Genomic DNA, 18,740 nt, shown 5'->3' with positions numbered 1-18,740 from the left:
ATGTTTCTTTTTATTCATGTTTCTTGACATCAATTATGTACTTCCAGTTTGAAAACTGTGACTTTCAATTCTATAGATCTCTCTTATGTTATTTCTACTTATTATTTACCTTCCTTCCAATTTCTGGGTTTTATTTTATTTTATTTTATTTTGAGAGAGAGAGAGAGAGACAGGAAGGGAGATAAAAGTTGTATCACTTTCGTTTTTCATCGATTGCTTCTCATATGTGCCTTGACTAGGGACTCAAGCCAAGCTAGTGACCCTTTACTCAAGACAGCAACCTTGGGCTTCAAGTCAGTGACCTTTGGGCTCAAGCCAGCAACCCTGAGATCATGTTGATGATCCCACACTCAAGCTGGTGCACCAGCACTCAAGCCAGATGAACTCACCCTCAGGGTTTGGAACCTGTGACCACAACATCCCATGTCGACACTATCCACCCACCACCACTGGTCGGGTCTGTTTTTTATTTCTGACGGTCCTACTATTTAAGACATCGAACAGCCTAAGTTTATTTTTCCATTTTCTTACCTCCTTTCTCCTTAGACTTCTACACTGGGAAATTTCTTTACTTTGAATGTTTTTCTATTATAATTTATTTCCACTACCACATTATTTAACATCCTAGAAGTCTGTTTACTCTCTGATATTTAATACAGTAATCAGGTGCAATATCATCTTTTATTTCTTTTTGTGGCTATTACAGTGTTAAAACTTGTTTTATATAGAATTGTATACCTGAATCCTATAATTTTATTATCCACTGTTACCCCAATAAATTCAATTAAATAAATAAGTAAAAATAAATGAATAAAATAAAGTTAGTTTGTTTCTTTTGAGTCTATATTTATTTTTTCTTTTTTTGACAGAGACAGAAAGAGAGTCAGATAGGGACAGACAGGAAGTGAGAGAGATGAGAAGCATCAACTCTTTGTTGCAAGCTCCTTAATTGTTCAGTGATTGCTTTCTCATATGTGCCTTGACCGGGGGTGGGGGTGGGGTGGGGGTGGGGCTAGAGCAGAGCGAGTGACCCCTTGCTCAAGCCAATGACCTTGGGCTTCAAGCCAGCAACCTCTGGGCTCAAGTCAGTGACCATGGGGTCACGTATAGGATCCCACGCTCAAGCCAGTGAATCCTCGCTCAAGCTGGTGAGCTCGCATTCAAGCCGGTGACCTTGGGGTTTCGAACTTGGGTCCTCTGCAACCCAGTCCAATGCTCTATCCACTGTGCCACTGCCTGGTCAGACTGAGTCTATATTTCATATACTCTCTCACACAATGGAGGCTTTCTTCAAAGGTGATCCTTAGTAATTATTATTAAAGACAGACATTTTTAAAAAGTTGACGGAAAACTGAATGCAATGGGTGGGTTTTATAGACTGGAGAGCACCGCAGAAGTGTGACCAAGATGACTCAGTTTAGCAGGGAATCTATATATCTGCCTGAAGAAATCGAGGTTATTCCATTTCTTTAGTTACCAATCCACCTATCTCCTGCTGCAGCACAGCTGAGGAGGAACTAGTGGCAGTAGAAATATGCCTCACTACTAGTAATTTGGCAGCCAAGCAGGAGGATCATTATCCAGTATTCGTATTTTGTTTAACAGCCCTAATTTCAAACATGGCCTCATTGTCTGCCCTCCACTATGTGTAGCATCTCTGAAATTTAGACCTGTATAGTTTAATTTCACTTCAAAATAAAACTCCTGTGTCCTACTAGGGTGAGGCATTCAACTGCTTCTTACTAACTTTTAAAGAATGTTCTTCTTTTCAAACCCATGCCTCACCCTCTCTACTGTAATACATGATCTCTCTAATTCTGGAACCTTTCTGGTATTCTATAGCCTTAGCTAGCTGGCTTATTACTAGCATCTGCTCCTCAGCTCTGTGAAAAACCCTATTCAGTTTTCATCTTTCAAAACTGTTGGCACTGCCTGCCCATTTATTGTCTCTCTTGTGTTCTTCACCCTTATAGATTTAAACTTTTATATTTCCATATTCTCATTTTAGTGGAATTCAGAGGGAGCAGGAAAAAAGGTTCAGTTTGCCATGTGTAATTATAAATCCTTCTACTTTCTGTGCAGTTAGGGAAAAAACCAAATAATGTGCTGGACAAAGCAATTTATTATCAGAAAAAGAAATAAACTACAAAATGGCTAATACCAGATCTTACTCTGAATAGTTTTGGTAAGGATAGGACAGGAAGAACATGAACACAGTCAAGTCCTTGCAGGTGAACAGGAAGTAACAAGTAAGCCAGACAGCTATGAATTTCAGACATGGAACTTATAAACTGATTTTAAAAATAATCTACAAAGAAATGAAGTCTTTGTAAATTAACTTACTTGTGTGGAGTCTGTCAGACCTTTGGAATGACTTCTTCCCCAAACCTAGCAAAGAAGTTTCCACTTTAACCGAAGAAGAAAAGCTAGAGTTTGAATTCTGGGGGATGCTTGACTGTCCATCAGATTGCTTTCCTTCCCATATTACTAGGGAGAAAATATATACAAGACTGGTGACATTAAGGTTTTAGATAGAAATCAACTAAACAAACAATTAATTCATTCAACGCTAAATAAAAGTAGCTACATATGAGGCAATGTGACCTTGCAAATGCGTTTTGGGTATGAGAATTAAGCCTCAAAAAGGAAAGTAAAAACTACTTCTTCCACTTAGCACATTATTTGTTTCTAGTGGTAAATTTCCTTCATAACATAAATGCAAAGTTTTGCAAGCCCCAGTTTAAATATGGCAGGCACATATAATCAGCTGGCATCAAACTGAATTGTGTAATAAAACAAAAAATCTGTATCCAGACCAATTTAGATTAAAAACAAAACAAGTATCAACAAAAAATCTGAAGGCCTATAATATGTCCAATGGAAACTCAAAAGTAGCATGTATTCCTAGTAAAACCTTTTATTTTTAAAGGAGAAAACTGATACAGAGTTTGAGTATCTTTTGAAAACATCAGCTTTCTAAGGTTTTTGACTGGAGGCTTCCAAATATTTTTAAGTAAGACATCTTCGAAGTTAAGTTAGTCATAGATCTCATTTTAACATACAAATCCTACTGATGTATTTTTTAAGTAACTGCGTAATTTTGCATAAAATTTCCACTTACCCTGGAATGATTTAAATCAATGATTTGGCAGTACAAGGATTATGTAAATAAATACAAGAATTTTAGCTGTGGCCGGCTAGCTCAGTGGTGGAGCATCAACCCGGTATGTGGAAGTTCTGGGTTCAATTCCCAGCCAGGGTACACAGGAGAGGTGCCCTGCTGCTTCTCCATCCTTTCCCCTCTCCTTTCTCTCTCTTCCCCTTTTGCAGCCAAGGCTCCCCTGGAGCAAAGTTGGCCTGGGCACTGAGGATGGCTCCATAGCCTCCACCTCAGGTGCTAGAATGGTTCTGGTTGCAACGGAGCAATGCCCCAGATGGGCAGAGCATTGCCCCCTAGTGGGCATGATGGGTGGATCCCAGTTAGGCGCATGCAGGAGTCTATCTATCTGCATTCCTACTTATCACTTCAGAAAAATACAAAATAGATACAGAGATACATATATACATACAAAATTTTTAAAATAAGTGATATAGCATACAAATTAGTAAATCAACACAAATATACTAGAAAAAGGAACTTCCATTGATAAAGGGATTAAGAAAAAATAAAAAAAAACCTCATAGACAAAACAACAGTATGGTGATCACCTGAGGGAAAGGAGAGTGGAGGGAAGTAGGAGAAGTTAAAGGAGAATAAATGGTGATGGGAGACTTGATGTGAACACACAATATAATATACAGATAGATGATGTATTTTACAAGTGTACCCCTGAAACCTATATAATTTTATTAACCAATGTCACCCCAATATATTCAATTAAAAAAACTTCAATTGAAAAGACACCCCATGTGCCTACCAGGTTTGGCAGTTACAGAGTCACTGGCTGCTTTGACAGACTTCAGAGAGAGATGTTGACTAGAGGAGATGGACATGCTTGGCCTGCATTGCTGCTGCTGCTGCTGCTTCTTCTGCTGTTGCTGTTTTAGAGCCTATAAAAAGAAAACTGACTATAATAAACAAAAAAATCAGTTTTTAATAATAAAAAGTAAATGACTTCTTTTTAAGTGGTAAAGAGCCTACAAGATTTTGCTACTACAAACTTTAACACAATATTTTTGTTTTTGTGTGTATGTATGTATGTACATATTTTCCCAAAATGTTCAACTGCTTTAGTTATGAAGTATGTGTATTTAAGATTTTAATAAATACTACAAAATTTTTCTCCAAGTAACTATAACAATTTATATTCTATCAGCAAACTATAAGTAGCCATTTTTCTATACACTTGCCAAAACTTGATATAATTAAGACTTTTATACCAATCTAAGGATAAAAGTAGTCTACTATTTTAATGTTTCCTTAATTACTAGTGAGTTTATATTTACTGGTCATTTGCATTTCAAAACATTTGAAAGCAAACTCTTTGAAAAGACTAATAAAATAGACAAATTGTAGCAATTAGCATTGGGAAAAAAGATACAGAATAAATGAACAACACTAATAAAGAAAAAAGACATAAAAATACTATATACAACTTTATGCCAATGTTTGAAAAAATCAGGTGAAATGGATCACTAAGAACAAAATCCACGCTAAAAATCTTAAGAAAATTCCATAATATACTTAAAAATATATAACAAACATCTAGTTTATTTCAGAAAGCTAAGTCTAGATTAAAATTTAAAAATCTAGTCATGGGATTCTGTATGTTACTAGATTTAAAAAGAAAAGCTACCAGATTACCTCAATAAATGCTGCATAAAACAAAACAGAAAAATTCAACACCTACTCATAATCTGAAAAACCTCTTAGAAAATTATAAACAAATTAAAGTGATAAAAAAGGATATAAAGGCCCTTTCAGGAAATTTTCAATGGTTCTCAGAGTCATTTTTTTTTTTTTTTAAGATTTTATTTATTGACTTTAAAGCAAGAAAGGAGGAAGGAATGGGAAGAATCAACCCATAGTAGTTGCTTCTTGTATGTGCCTTGACCAGGCAAGGCCAGGGTTTTGAACCGGCAACCTCTCAGTACTCTAATATCGTTTTATTCACTGTACCACCACAGGTCAGGCCAGAGTCATGCATTTTTAAAGTAGGAGATTATACTTCTGATAAACACAGACTAGCTTGATTACCTGCTTTAGTGCCTTCTTGCTGTGCTTCTGTGATGGAGAAATGACTTTACCTGCTGGAATGGTGGGTGATGGGCAGCCTGACTGGGGAGAGGATGGCTGTGACAGTCTAGACGATACTAGGGGGAAAAATAACAATGAAAATTTCGTTATCAGAGCTGATATCAAGCACCATTCCTTCCCCAATCATATGCTGCTACCTGTATTAAGAACTGTGACCAAACACTTTTGGAAAGGATCTTCTTTTTGGAGCTCTACGGCAAACAGCCTCCCTTTTCAGTTAATTTCCTCAGAAAGTTCTAGTGAAGGATGATAGGATGGGGAAGGGGTGGGTGTTAGTATTCATCACTTTTCATTCTTTAATTTTTCAGTAGAAATGACTGAAGAAGTAGGAAGCAGAATATAAACCATTAGTCACCAAATTAGAAAACCTTAGAAAAGATTCTAGAGCCTTTTGGACAGTATGTAAATCCTTTAAGAGTCTAACATGATACAGTGGATGAAGCCTGGATTGATAGAATGGATCCCAGTTTTTCCTATTTTTTAAATAAAGGCAGTAAGGCCATTCCACCTCAAAATCTCTACCACAGCCCTGGCCAAATAGCTCAGGTGGTTGGAGCATCATCCTGATATGCCAGGGTTGTGGGTTTGATTCCTGGTCAGGGTACATACAAGAATCAACCAATGAATACATAAGCAGGTGGAATAGCAAATCAATGCCTCTCTTCCTAAAAACAAACAAACAAACAAAAAAACACCAAACAAACCTCTACCATAGTTTTAATATTGTTATTCCTATATCTTTCTTAAATCAATAATATTAGGCCTACCAGTGTTGAGAGGGCACTTTAAGATTTCTCTAACGGAACAAGGTAGATTTACAAAATGTAACCACTCTCTGCCTCATTACTAGCTATTTTATACCTGAGAGTTTAGCCAAATCTTAGTCTTATGTGAATGACGGTCTTCCTCTTCAAGAGCCTATACCTCTTGTAATAAAGAACAATTGGGCCCTGGCCAGTTGGCTCAGTGGTAGAGCGTCGGCCTGGCGTGCAGGAGTCCCAGGTTCGATTCCTGGCCAGGGCACACAGGAGAAGCACCCAACTGCTTCTCCACTCCTTCCTCTGTCTCTCTCTTCCCCTTCCGCAGCCAAGGCTCCACTGGAGCAAAGTTTGCCGGGGCGCTGAGGATGGCCCTGTGGCCTCTGCCTCAGGTGCTAGAATGGCTCTGATTGCGGCAGAGCGATGCCCTAAGATGGGCAGAGCATCGCCCCCTGGTAGGCATGCCGGGTGGATCCCGGTCAGGTGCATGCAGGAGTCTGTCTGACTGCCTCCCCGTTTCCAGCTTCGGAAAAATACAAAAAAAAAAAAAAAAAAGAACAATTGATATTTATGGTTTTATAAAGTTCAACAGTGTATTATTTATAAAAGATAAATTGTTCATTCAGACCTCTTAATAATAAAAATAGTAAAATAATCACTACTGCTAGTGATGACTTTGAAGAACGTATGTTTACTAATCCCATCTCCTTTCATAGCAGTTGGAATGAAAAAGTTTGATAGCAAAATGGCATTCCATGTTGTACGGGCTAAAGAGCTTTAAGATCCCATAAAGTACAATATAAAATGCAGAAGCACTGTTCACTGGAATACACAAGTTTTGGAATACAGCATTTCAATGGACTCTTAGACATTCTAAGAAAATACACAGTAGATAACACTTAAAGAGGACAAAAATGGGCAATATTAAGATGACATATGTAGGTAGCTTTAGCTTTGCATCCCAACCCTTATGATGATTTATATGTGAGGAAGAACGAACAATACAGTAAGAGGGACATTAAAAAATGTTCATTGTACCCTGACCAGGTGGTAGCCCAGTAGATAGAGTATCAACCTGGGATGTTGAGGACCCAGGTTCAAAACCCCAAGGTTGCCAGCTTGAGCATGGGCTCACCAGCTTGTCCGCATGGGATCACAGACATGACCCTATGGTTGCTGGCTTGAACACAAAGATTGCTGGCTTGAGCAAGGGCTCACTGGCTCAGTTGGAGCACCCATCCACCCTGGTCAAAGCACACGAGAAAGCAATCAACGAACAATTAAAGTGCCACAACTATGAGTTGATGCTTCTCATCTCTCTTCCTTCCTGTCTCTCAACTGATCAATCAAGTTGGATAATTCCCGAGATGGCTGAACAACAAGAAACCATATCCTCAGTGCATGCAGAGGTTGATCTGTTTTTAAAAATAACAGCTTTACTGAGATATAATTTGTACATCACACAATTCAAAGGCTTTTAATATATTTGTAAAGTTGTGTGACCATCATAAAACAATTTCATTATCTACTGAAAAAAACCGTGTATGAGTTATCTGTCACTCCTCTTTCTCAACTGTATGCTATGTTTTTAGTACTAGGCAACAACTAATCTACTTTCTGTCTCTATGCATTTTCCTATTCTGGGCATTTCATATAAATGGAATCATAAAATATGTGCTCTTGCGTGATGGCTTTTTTCACTTAGCATATTTTGAAGGTTCATCCATGTTAGAACATGTATCAATACTTCATTACTTTTTATCACTGGATACTATTCCATTGTATGCATTAAGTCACTTTTTTTTCATAGCTAATGTTCATTTGAGTTATTTCCACTTTTTTGGTCATTACAATGATATAAAGAACATTTGTTTAGGGAGATATTGTATTGAACATGTTTTCAATTCTCCTGGGTTCATTCCTAAAAGTGGAACTGCTGGGTCTTCTGTAAGTGTACATTAATTTTTTAAGAAACTGCCAGATTGTTTACCAAAATGAACACACTTTTCTAACAATTCTACCAGGAATGTATAAGATTTTGAATTTCTCCACATCCTTGCTATTTAATGTTTTCAAAGGGACATAATAATAAAGTTTAAAACTATTAATATTTAACTATGTTTATTTCATTTTTTAATGGTTTGCATAAATCTGAAAGTAAACATTTCCTTATCTGCTTCAAATACTGCCTAAATATAAACAGAAAATTACCAAACCCCATTAGAAAATATAAGAATTCTACTTTGAAGCCTGGAAAAGAAGATAACAAAGCTATCTGTAAATGCCATGGCAAAAATGCTTGGAATGTGTCCTTAAGGCAGTGGTTCTCAAACTTTTTGAAGTTGGGGCACATTTAAAATCCTACAAATAATTGTAGGCGCACTATATACAAATTTCTGAGAAATGTTATAATAATTAAGTCAAATATTAAAGAAAAAATATAAAGTCCAAGTGTGCTTTTATGGTAATTAAAAGAAATATGACAAATTTATTCTGACTTCAAAAAACATTATGTTACTTTTTTTTTTTTTTTGTATTTTTCTGAAGCTAGCAACGGGGAGAGACAGTCAGACAGACTCCCGCATGCGCCGGACGGGATCCACCCAGCATGCCCACCAGGGGGCGAACCTCTGCCCACCAGGGGTCGCTGCTCTGCCCCTCCGGGGCGTCGCTTTGCCGGAACCAGAGCCACTCCAGCGCCTGGGGCAGAGGCCAAGGAGCCATCCCCAGTGCCCGGGCCATCTTTGCTCAAATGGAGCCTCGGCTGCGGGAGGGGAAGAGAGAGACAGAGAGGAAGGAGAGGGGGAGGGGTGGAGAAGCAGATGGGCGCTTCTCTTGTGTGCCCTGGCTGGGAATTGAACCCGGGACTTCTGCATGCCAGGCCGACGCTCTACCATTGAGCCAACCAGCCAGGGCCATGTTACATTTTTTTTTTTTTTTCCATTTTTCTGAAGCTGGAAACAGGGAGAGACAGTCTGACAGACTCCTTGCATGCGCCCGACCGGGATCCACCCGGCACGCCCACCAGGGGCGAAGCTCTGCCCACCAGGGGGCGATGCTCTGCCCATCCTGGGCGTCGCCATGTTGCGACCAGAGCCACTCTAGCGCCTGAGGCAGAGGCCACAGAGCCATCCCCAGCGCCCGGGCCATCTTGCTCCAATGGAGCCTTGGCTGCGGGAGGGGAAGAGAGAGACAGAGAGGAAAGCGCAGCGGAGGGGTGGAGAAGCAAATGGGCGCTTCTCCTGTGTGCCCTGGCCGGGAATCGAACCCGGGTCCTCCGCACGCTAGGCCGACGCTCTACCGCTGAGCCAACCGGCCAGGGCATGTTACATTTTTTGAGTTATGCTTTTTAGAATTCATAAACAGGGGTTAGACATTTTTTTTTTTGGTATTTTTCTGAAGCTGGAAATGGGGAGAGACAGTCAGACAGACTCCCGCATGCGCCCGACCGGGATCCACCCGGCACGCCCCTGACCAGGGGCAACGCTCTGCCCACCAGGGGGCGATGCTCTACCCCTCTGGGGCGTCGCTCTGTCGCGACCAGAGCCACTCTAGCGCCTGGGGCAGAGGCCAAGGAGCCATCCCCAGTGCCTGGGCCATCTTTGCTCCAATGGAGCCTTGGCTACGGGAGGGGAAGAGAGAGACAGAGAGGAAGGAGGGGTGGGGTTGGAGAAGCAAATGGGTGCTTCTCCTATGTGCCCTGGCCGGGAATCGAACCCGGGTCCCCCGCACACCAGGCCGACGCTCTACCGCTGAGCAACCGGCCAGGGCCGACATTTTTTTTTTTTAATGACAAAAAAGTCATCTTTTTATATATATAGATACATTCTTAGTAAGATTTAGTAAATTCAGCAGGACCTGGTGCAAATGTGTTAAGTTTTTCCATTCTTGTGTTTATGAGAAACATGAACCTGATGTGTCCTAGCAATTTCTTCAACGTTTGGGCATATATTTGAAAGGTAAACTCTCATTGCCTCATCAATACATTGAAGAATTCCTTTCTTTTTACTCTTGTGTTGAGGGTAGAAAATCCTAATTCACATAAATAGGATGTTGAAAATTATAGTAAAATGTTCACAGCTTTTTAAGGTATTGCCACATATTCTTCTTTTATAGAAATCCAAAAGGCTTTAAGAGACAATTCCTTAAGTTTAATCATCAATTCACAATCAGTGGATATAGCTGCCAGTTCTTCTGCTAATGTGAAACCAAAATCACTTGAAGCTTCCATGAATGGGTTTCTAACACAATCGTATTATTCAGTGTTAGGTGATGGAAAATGCTATAAATAAATTCTGCCCGTCAGCCTTCAAGTCCTATTTTATTTACACTTAACTTTTGCTCACTTTCAGAATCAGATTCTTTAATATAATGCTTCTTTTTGAGAAATCTATTCATTTTATTTGGGTATATTTATCTAAAAATAATATAATGATGTGTTAATAATAAATATAATAATGATGTGTTAACAAAAAGAGCGGTATTTCCATAATGAAATGGTATAATAGAGTAAATATTTATTTATATATATGGGCACATATTTCTCTGGAATACCATTGGGTGGACCTGGAAATCTTCTAGGGTGCACCAGTGCACCCTGGCGCACACTTTGAGAACCACTGCCTTAAGGCAAAAGCCCTTTCTAACAAATGAAATAATAAACATATCTCAAAGCAAACTTAACTAAATAAATCATAAAGATTCCAGTATCCACCAGTGAAGAACATCTCCCAAAGCTGACTTAAAGCCAACTATTGGTCTCATAACTTCTATGAAACTTAAATTCTGTCCTAACAATTAAATATTAAAGGCTAAGAACTACAAACAGCAAACAAGATTTAAATACAAAGATTTAAACACATGTTGGGAAACTTATCTCTTGTGATTCCTTTTAGTGGCTACACTGTCTTCAAAAACACATAATTTTATTAGAGCAACCAAAAATTAAATATCTTCTATGTGCCCAGCAATCTGTGCTAGGTTTACTGGAATAAGATTTTATTTATTTATTTATTTATTTATTTATTTATTTTTAGATTTCACTTATTAATTTTTAGAGAGAAAAAGAAAGTAGGGAGAGAAACAGGAAGCATCAACTCATAGTAGTTGCTTCCTGTACATGCCTTGACCAGTCAAACCCAGGATTTTGAACCGGCAACCTCAGTGTTCCAGGTTGACGCTTTATCCACTGCACCACCACAGGTCAGGCTGTAACAGGATTTTTAATCCTTTAAGGTGGTTACAAGTTCTGTTTCTACCCCCATCAAATTTCCTCCAATTCTACCCTCTGAAATAACCAAATAAAATATAATTGGATTGCCATCCTTACTGGTATTTTTCTATACAAATAAAATTATAAAATGATTTAAACATATATTTATACACAAATTTTATACACATTCATCTGCATATTATGATACTATTTAAATTTTATGGATCAGGATATTTAGCTTGCCAAAGGGGACAACTACATAGTAAGGAGCACAGTGAAGCTTTAAACTTTGTGTAATTTTAGAATGAGTGTCTACTTGTAGTTGGCTAAATGGTAGTCACCAAAAAGGTATGTTTATATCCTAATCCCCAACAACTATAAATGTCATTTAGGAAAGGAGCCTTGGCAGATGAAGTTAAGGATCCTGAGAAGAGATTATTGTTCTAAATCCAATGGCAAGTGTCCTTAGATACATAGAGGAGACAGATACAGAGAAGGCAATATGAAAACAAGGCAGGTAAGTCAGTAATCACAGAAACTAGAAAATACAAGGAACTGATTTCTACCCTGCAGAGCCACTGTAGACATGTGAACCTGCTGGCAACTCAACTTCAGACTATTGGCTTCCACAATTGCAAGAAAATAAATTTCTGTTGTTTTAAGGCAGTCAGCTTGTGCTAATTTGTTACAGCAGCTTTGGAAAACTAATACTAAACTTAAAACTAATTTTCTCTCTAAAAGTATTATTATCAACTCATATACCATTATATACTTGAAGTCAAAAGCAACTACTACAAATTTAGCACTCAAATTGTCCTCTTTTGGGATTATGGGAGCTCCTTCAAGTAGTAAACTATGTATCTTTGGAACATGGCTTCAACAGTATCTAACTGCTTCCTTGCAGTCTAGCACCACAGAAAGTCACAGGCAAGTCTTGTATAATTTCTTTGCCCAGAATTTGATCAGCTACTTCTCGAAGGAGCTGGTATCTTTTCATTGGAAATGGTATTAAAATACCATGTGCTGCACACTTGTGCTGCTCACTGCTACTGGGTTTCCATTGGTTTTAGGATCTTTCAATTTCTGCAATAAGAGAAATCTTTTTTTAAAAGGAGAAAAATTCATGCAGATATCAAATTCAAATTTTGGATAACAGGATTGGCACTTAACTTTTCTGATTTTATGTTTCTACCACTTTTCTTCTTTCCTGATAGTCCTGGTTCCCCAAAACATTGCTGTACTTATTAACTTGTTATTATCATTCTAGTTTCAAAAAACACATACCAATTTAATTGCTGAAAATAAGACTACTGAATGCAGTTTAAGATTTCTTTGTCTCTGAACTCCAACAGCTAAGACATAGCCTACAGTAACTTACTGTGGGGAGGGCAGCTGTGTTAGGCTTGCTCGCTGGTTTCCAGGCTGCAAGCACTTCTGTAGGGGTATAGGTGCTCTTCCCAAGGTAGATTAGAGCAGATGGCACTCCTACCAATGAGAGGTGTGGTTTGTTTCCTGATCCCTTGCCCTCCACTGTGAAAAGCAGATTCTCCTTTGTTTAATTTTCTTTTCTTCTTTTGGCTTGCCTGTCTCTGTGAGCCTCCAATAAATTTATATGGTTTATCATTTTCAGGCTCCACAGTTCCTTTACCATCTGCCTGAATTCAACACAAATCTGCATGGCCACAACCACCGGCCTCACACTTGCATATGTTGTTATACAACAAATTTGATGTATACTTGAGTTTGCTTTAAGTTGTTTCATATTTCTAGATAGTATATTTAATTTTTGTTTTAATTAAGTAAAGCTATAAAACAAGCTACTTTTACATAAGTCTAACTCCCACCCTTGTCTATAGTACTTTATTACCTCTTCCCTGTAGATCATTTATATTAGTTTTATTTTTATTCTTGTGAAAACAACATATATATATATGTATATGTATTTTAATACCTTTACTTATTTCTTTAAACAAAATATTGTGTATATTAAACTGTCCAGTAACTTCCTTTTCTTTTTTTTGAGAGAGAGGCAGGGAGGGAGAAAGAGGAACATTGAGCTGCTTCTGTATGTGCCCTGACCAAGTAATTGTACCGGCAACCTCTGTACAGGTATGATGCTTCAACCAAAGAGCTATCCAGGGCCAGGGTTTTACTGATTGATTTTTTAGAGAGAGAGAGAGGAAGGGATAGAGAGAAAGGGATAGAGAAGAAGAGAAAGGGAGAGAAAGGGAAGGGAGAGAGAAGCATTCATTAGTTCTTACACTCAGGTATTCACTGGTTGCTTCCTGTGTGTGCCTTGACTGGTGATCAAACCCACAATCTTATTGTTTTGGGACAATACCCTTAACTGACTCAGAAAAGCGGCCAGGGCCCACCAACCTCTTCTTAATTAAGATATCCTAGGGAATATTCTAGAACAGAACAAAGAGATCTTCTACTTCCCTTTTAAGAGCCACATAGAATTCCATTGTGCAGATGTAGCACTTTGATAGTGCTACATCTAGACTTTGATAATATTTTGTTTTTGCTCTTATTACTCCAATGAGCAAACTAGACTTTGATAATATTTTGTTTTTGCTCTTATTACTCCAATGTCTTAACCAAGTGGTTCTCAAACTTTTTGAAGTCGGGGCACATTTAAAATCCTACAAGTAATTGTAGGTGCACTATATACAAATTTCTGAGAAATATGTTATAATAATTAAGTCAAATATTAAAGAATAAATATAAAGTCCAAACGTGCTTTTATGGTAATTAAATGAAATAAATGTGACAAAATTAAATTTATTCTGACATTAAAAAACATTGTTACATTTTTTGAGTTATGCTTTTTAGAATTCGTAAAAAAGAGGGGTTAAAAAATTAAAAAGTGATAAAAAAGTTATCTTTCTATATATATAGATACATTCTTAGTAAGATTTAGTAAATTCAGCAGGTCCTGGCACAAATGTGTTAAGTTTTTCCATTCTTGCGTTTATGAGAAACATGATGAGCCTGATGTGTCCTAGCAATTTCTTCAACGTTTGGGCATATATTTGAAAGGCATACTCTCATTTCCTTGTCAATACATTGAAGAATTCCTCTCTTTTCACTCTTAATTGTGTTGAGGATAGAAAATCCTAATTCACATAAATAGGATGTTGAAAATTGTAGGAAAACGTTCAAAGCTGTTTTAGATATTGCCACATATTCTTCTTTTATAGAAATCCAAAAGGCTTCAAGAGACAATTCCTTATCTTTAATGATCAATCCAAAAGCCCCACCATTCATATCATCTTAACTTTACACCAAACAAAGGACAGAAGAAACCTGCCTCCTGTCTTTCCAGGGAACATGGAGGGTAATGTAAGCAATCCAGCACCACAGCTTAACAGCCTTTTGCAACCTAATCAGGCAAGTGAGGTGGGGGTTGGGCAGACTGTCAGTTTACAGCCAATTCCCCACACCTCTGTCCCCCAAAAATCTAAACTCCAAAAACCCTGTTGGTTTTTTTGGTCCCCAGAAGGCACATATTTCTCTGGAATACCATAAGGCACACCTGGAAATCTTCTAGGGCGCACCAGTGCACCCTGGCACACACTTTGAGAATCACTGTCTTACCAGTGGTCCCTTAAGGTGTTGTACAAAGACCACCACCATAGTTACTTAAAAATCTGTGGGAAACGGGAAATTACTGGATCCTCGTTCAGATCTATTAAGTCAGAAACTCTGAAGAGAAGGCCAGGAATAGGCATCATAACCCCTGCAGGTGATTCTGAAGCATGCTCAAGTTTGAGAAGCACTGGTCTTAGATATGCTATGCTATTTTGCTTTTTTCACAGTATATCTGTGGATTGATTCTTAGAAGGAGGTTTGCTAAGTCAAAGGATAAAAACATACTTTCACAAAAACAGAAGTTTCTGTTGTTAAAGACCTATTCTCAGGTTTTAAAAGAAATTTTCATACATTTTCCTTTAGTACTTGGTTTTCACTTAAAAACTCGCTTTTACCTTTTCTATATCTTTCATATGTCTGGAATTTCAACTGAGATAAAAAATTTCAAGTTTATCCAATAATCAGATCTGCACACAGGTAGTTCTCCCTTCTCCTGTCATTTATTATACCAAATGCTTACTTGTGTTGAGATAAATACTTCTAACATAATGTTATATAGGCATACCTCAGGGATATGCAGGTTCAGTTCCGGGCCACTACAATAAAGTGAGTTGCACCAAGTTTTTGTCCCAGTGCATATATAGGCATGTTTACACTACACTGCAGTCTATCAAGTGCACAACATTAGCTAAAAAAAAAAAAAAAAAATATATATATATATATATATATACACACACACACACACACACACACACACACACACACATACCTTAATTTAATAATACCTCATTGCTAAAAAGTGCCAACCATCATCTGAGTTTTCAGGAAGTTGTAATCTTTTTGCTGGTGGAGGGTCCTGTCTCACTGTTGATGGCTGCTAACTGATCAGAGTGGTACTTGCTGAAGGGTGGGGTGACTGTGGGAATTTCTTAAAATAGTACAACAGTGAAGTCTACTGTATTAACCAACTCTTTCTTTCATAAACAATCTCTCTATAGCATGCACTATATTGTTTGACAGCATTTACCCACAGAACTTTTTTCAAAATTAGAGTCAATCTTCTCAAAACCTGCCTCTGCTTTATCAACTAAGTTTATGTAATACCATATTATAAATATATATTTTGTGGTCATTTCAACAATCTTCCCAGCTTCTTTACCAGGAGTAGATTCCATCTCAAAAACTACTTTCGTCTGACCTGTGATGGCAGAGTGGGTAATGCTTGGACCTGGAATGCTGAGGTTTGCTGTTTGAACCCCTAAGCTTGCCCAGTCAAGGCACATATGAGAAGCAACTACTATGAGTTGGTGCTTCTCATTTCTCCCTCCTTCCTCTTTCCTTCTCTGCCCTCCTCTCTCTAAAATCAATAAATAAAACCTTAAAAAAAACCAAACTACTTTCTTTGCATAGAAGCAACCCTCACCCATTCAAGTTTTATCATGAGATTGCAACAATTCAATCACATCTTCAGGCTCCACTTCTAATACTAGTTTCTCTTGCTATTTTCACCACATCTGCAATTACTTCCTCCACTGAGGTCTTGAATCCCTCAAAGTTATACACAAGGGCTGGAATCACCTTCTTTCAAACTGCTGTTTGTTGATATTTTGACCTTTTCCCATATACCACAAATGTTTTTAACAGCATCTAGAATGGTGAATCCTTTCTAGATTTGTTTACTTCGCCCAGAACAATCAAAAGGATCACTATGTCAGCTATAATCCTATGAGAAAATGTATTTCTTAGTAAGACTTGAAAGTTGAAATTACTCCTTGATGCATGGGTTGCAGAAAGGATGTTAGCAGGCATGAAAACATTAATCTTGTTGTACATCTCCATCACAGTGCTTGGATGACCAGGTGTATTGTTGATGAGCAGTCACATTTTTAAAAGAATCTTTTACTGAGCAGATCTCAACAGTGGGCTTAAAATATTCATTCAATAAACCAAGTTGTAAACAGACATGTTTTGTTGTTCCATTTTTGTCCCAGGCTTTGTTGTTCTGTTTTTAAAGCACAGGAAGAGAAGATTTAGTGTAATTCTTAAGGACTCTGGGATTTTCAAAATGGTAAATGAGCATTGGCTTCAACCTAAAGTCACCAGCTACGAAGTCACTCTGTCCTTTAAAGCCAGGCATTGACTTTTCCTCTCTAGCTATGAAAGTCCTGGGTTGCATCTTCTTCCATTATAAGGCTGTTTTGTCAACACTAAAAATCTAGAGTAGCTGCCTTCACTGATTACGGTACCTAGATCTTCTGGATAACTTGCTGCAGCTTCTATATCAGCACTTGCTGCTTCATCTTGCACTTACATGCTACAGAGACTGCTTCTTTTCTTAAATTTCATGAACTAACTAACCTCTGCTAGCTTCAAACTTGTTTTCTGAAGTTTCTTCACCTTTCTCAGACTTCACAGAATTCAAGAGATTTAGGGCCTTGCTCTGGACTGAGGCTTTTGCCTAAGCAATGTTGGGTCTGGTTTGATCTTCCATCCAGATCACTGTAACTTTCTCCATACCTGCAATAAGGTCTTCTACTTTCTTATTATCCAACTGTTCACTGGAGTAGCACTTTGAATTTCTTTCTCTCCATGATATGTCCCTTCTTCACTAGAGCTTATATTCTCAAGGAAAGGATAGTATATTAAATTTTTCTGTATCTCATAGAATACTTACTAACCCAGGAAAAGGTAACTATTCTCTTCTCTAATTCTGCCATAATATGATAAATATAAACACGTTATTTATTAAATTACTTGCTAACTACCTGCTTATTTTCTATACCTCTCAGTATGGGTGGAACCCACACCTTATTCAAATTGGTTTTCCAAATACATGGCAAATGGTATATAATAGAAAAAGATTGAGTGTAGTAAATAGTTTAAATAGAGATGGTTCTTTGGTTTTGTAAATAAATAATGACCTAAACAATACAAATTATACCCTGATCAAGAGGTCCTCCAATGTGAACTGCTCAGTAGAGTAAAAGCACTCACTTAGAAACATAGTTAGGTGCCCTGGCCGGTGGTGCAGTGGATAGAGTGCCACCCTGGAGCACTAAGGCTACACCTGGGGTTGCTGGCTCCATCCCAAGGGTGCTGACTTGATCCTGAGGGTTCAGGCTTGACCCCTGAGATTGCCAGTTTGAGCCCTGGTCAGGGCACATATGAGAAGCAATCAATGGCACAACTAAGTAGAACAGCGAATGGATGACTCTCTCTCTCAAAGTAAATAAATACATACATACTTAGTATCTGATTAGAAATAAAAATGCTTGCTTTCATATAAAAATGTATATGAATAAAATATATTAACACAATAAAAAGATTAACAAATTCTGGTCAAAAGATCAGCAGTTACTTATTATTTGATTTTAAAAAGAAACAAGCCTGACCGGGCGGTGGCGCAGTGGATAGAGCGTCGGACTGGGATGCGGAAGACCCAGGTTCAAGACCCCGAGGTCACCAGCTTGAGCATGGGCTCATCTGATTTGAGCAAAAGCCCACCAGCGTGAACCCAAGGTCGCTGGCTCCAGCAAGGGGTTACTCAGTCTGCTGAAGGCCCACGGTTAAGGCACATATGAAAAAGCAATCAATGAACAACTAAGGTGTTGCAACGCGCAATGAAAAACTAATGATTGATGCTTCTCATCTCTCTCCGTTCCTGTCTGTCTGTCCCTGTCTATCCCTCTCTCTGATTCACTCTCTCTGTAAAAAAAAAAAAAGAAAAAAAAAAGAAACAAAAAAATATCAACCCCCCCAAAAATAGAGCAACCTGATGGAGAAACTTTTAAAACGTTTAAAATTAAGTTTTGAAACTTGGTACTCATTAAAGCCAATTTTGTATTATTTACTAAAGTAGTTTCAGGTTGTTGGATATCTATGTACTACCCACTGAGTATATATTGAGAAGATACTACTT

At 38.1% G+C, this 18,740-nt stretch overlaps 1 protein-coding gene across 2 annotated transcripts in view; it reads right to left on the bottom strand.

Annotated features, from left to right (window-relative positions):
• ASXL2 (ASXL transcriptional regulator 2) overlaps window positions 1-18,740 on the bottom strand; it is a 115,982-nt gene that overhangs the window by 30,069 nt on the left and 67,173 nt on the right. For both annotated transcript variants that reach the window (XM_066378710.1, XM_066378711.1), the window contains 3 exons: window positions 5,198-5,313; window positions 3,918-4,050; window positions 2,344-2,487 (listed from right to left, as the gene is read on the bottom strand). In XM_066378710.1, the coding sequence (XP_066234807.1) occupies window positions 2,344-2,487; window positions 3,918-4,050; window positions 5,198-5,313 (393 nt within the window). The remainder of the gene's footprint in view (window positions 1-2,343; window positions 2,488-3,917; window positions 4,051-5,197; window positions 5,314-18,740) is intronic.

The sequence above is a fragment of the Saccopteryx leptura genome, chromosome 3, assembly GCF_036850995.1.
Source record: "Saccopteryx leptura isolate mSacLep1 chromosome 3, mSacLep1_pri_phased_curated, whole genome shotgun sequence".
NCBI classification, from domain to species: domain Eukaryota; kingdom Metazoa; phylum Chordata; class Mammalia; order Chiroptera; family Emballonuridae; genus Saccopteryx; species Saccopteryx leptura.
Note: the sequence above shows the minus strand (reverse complement) of the source record. Positions and strands in the feature narration are given on the sequence as shown.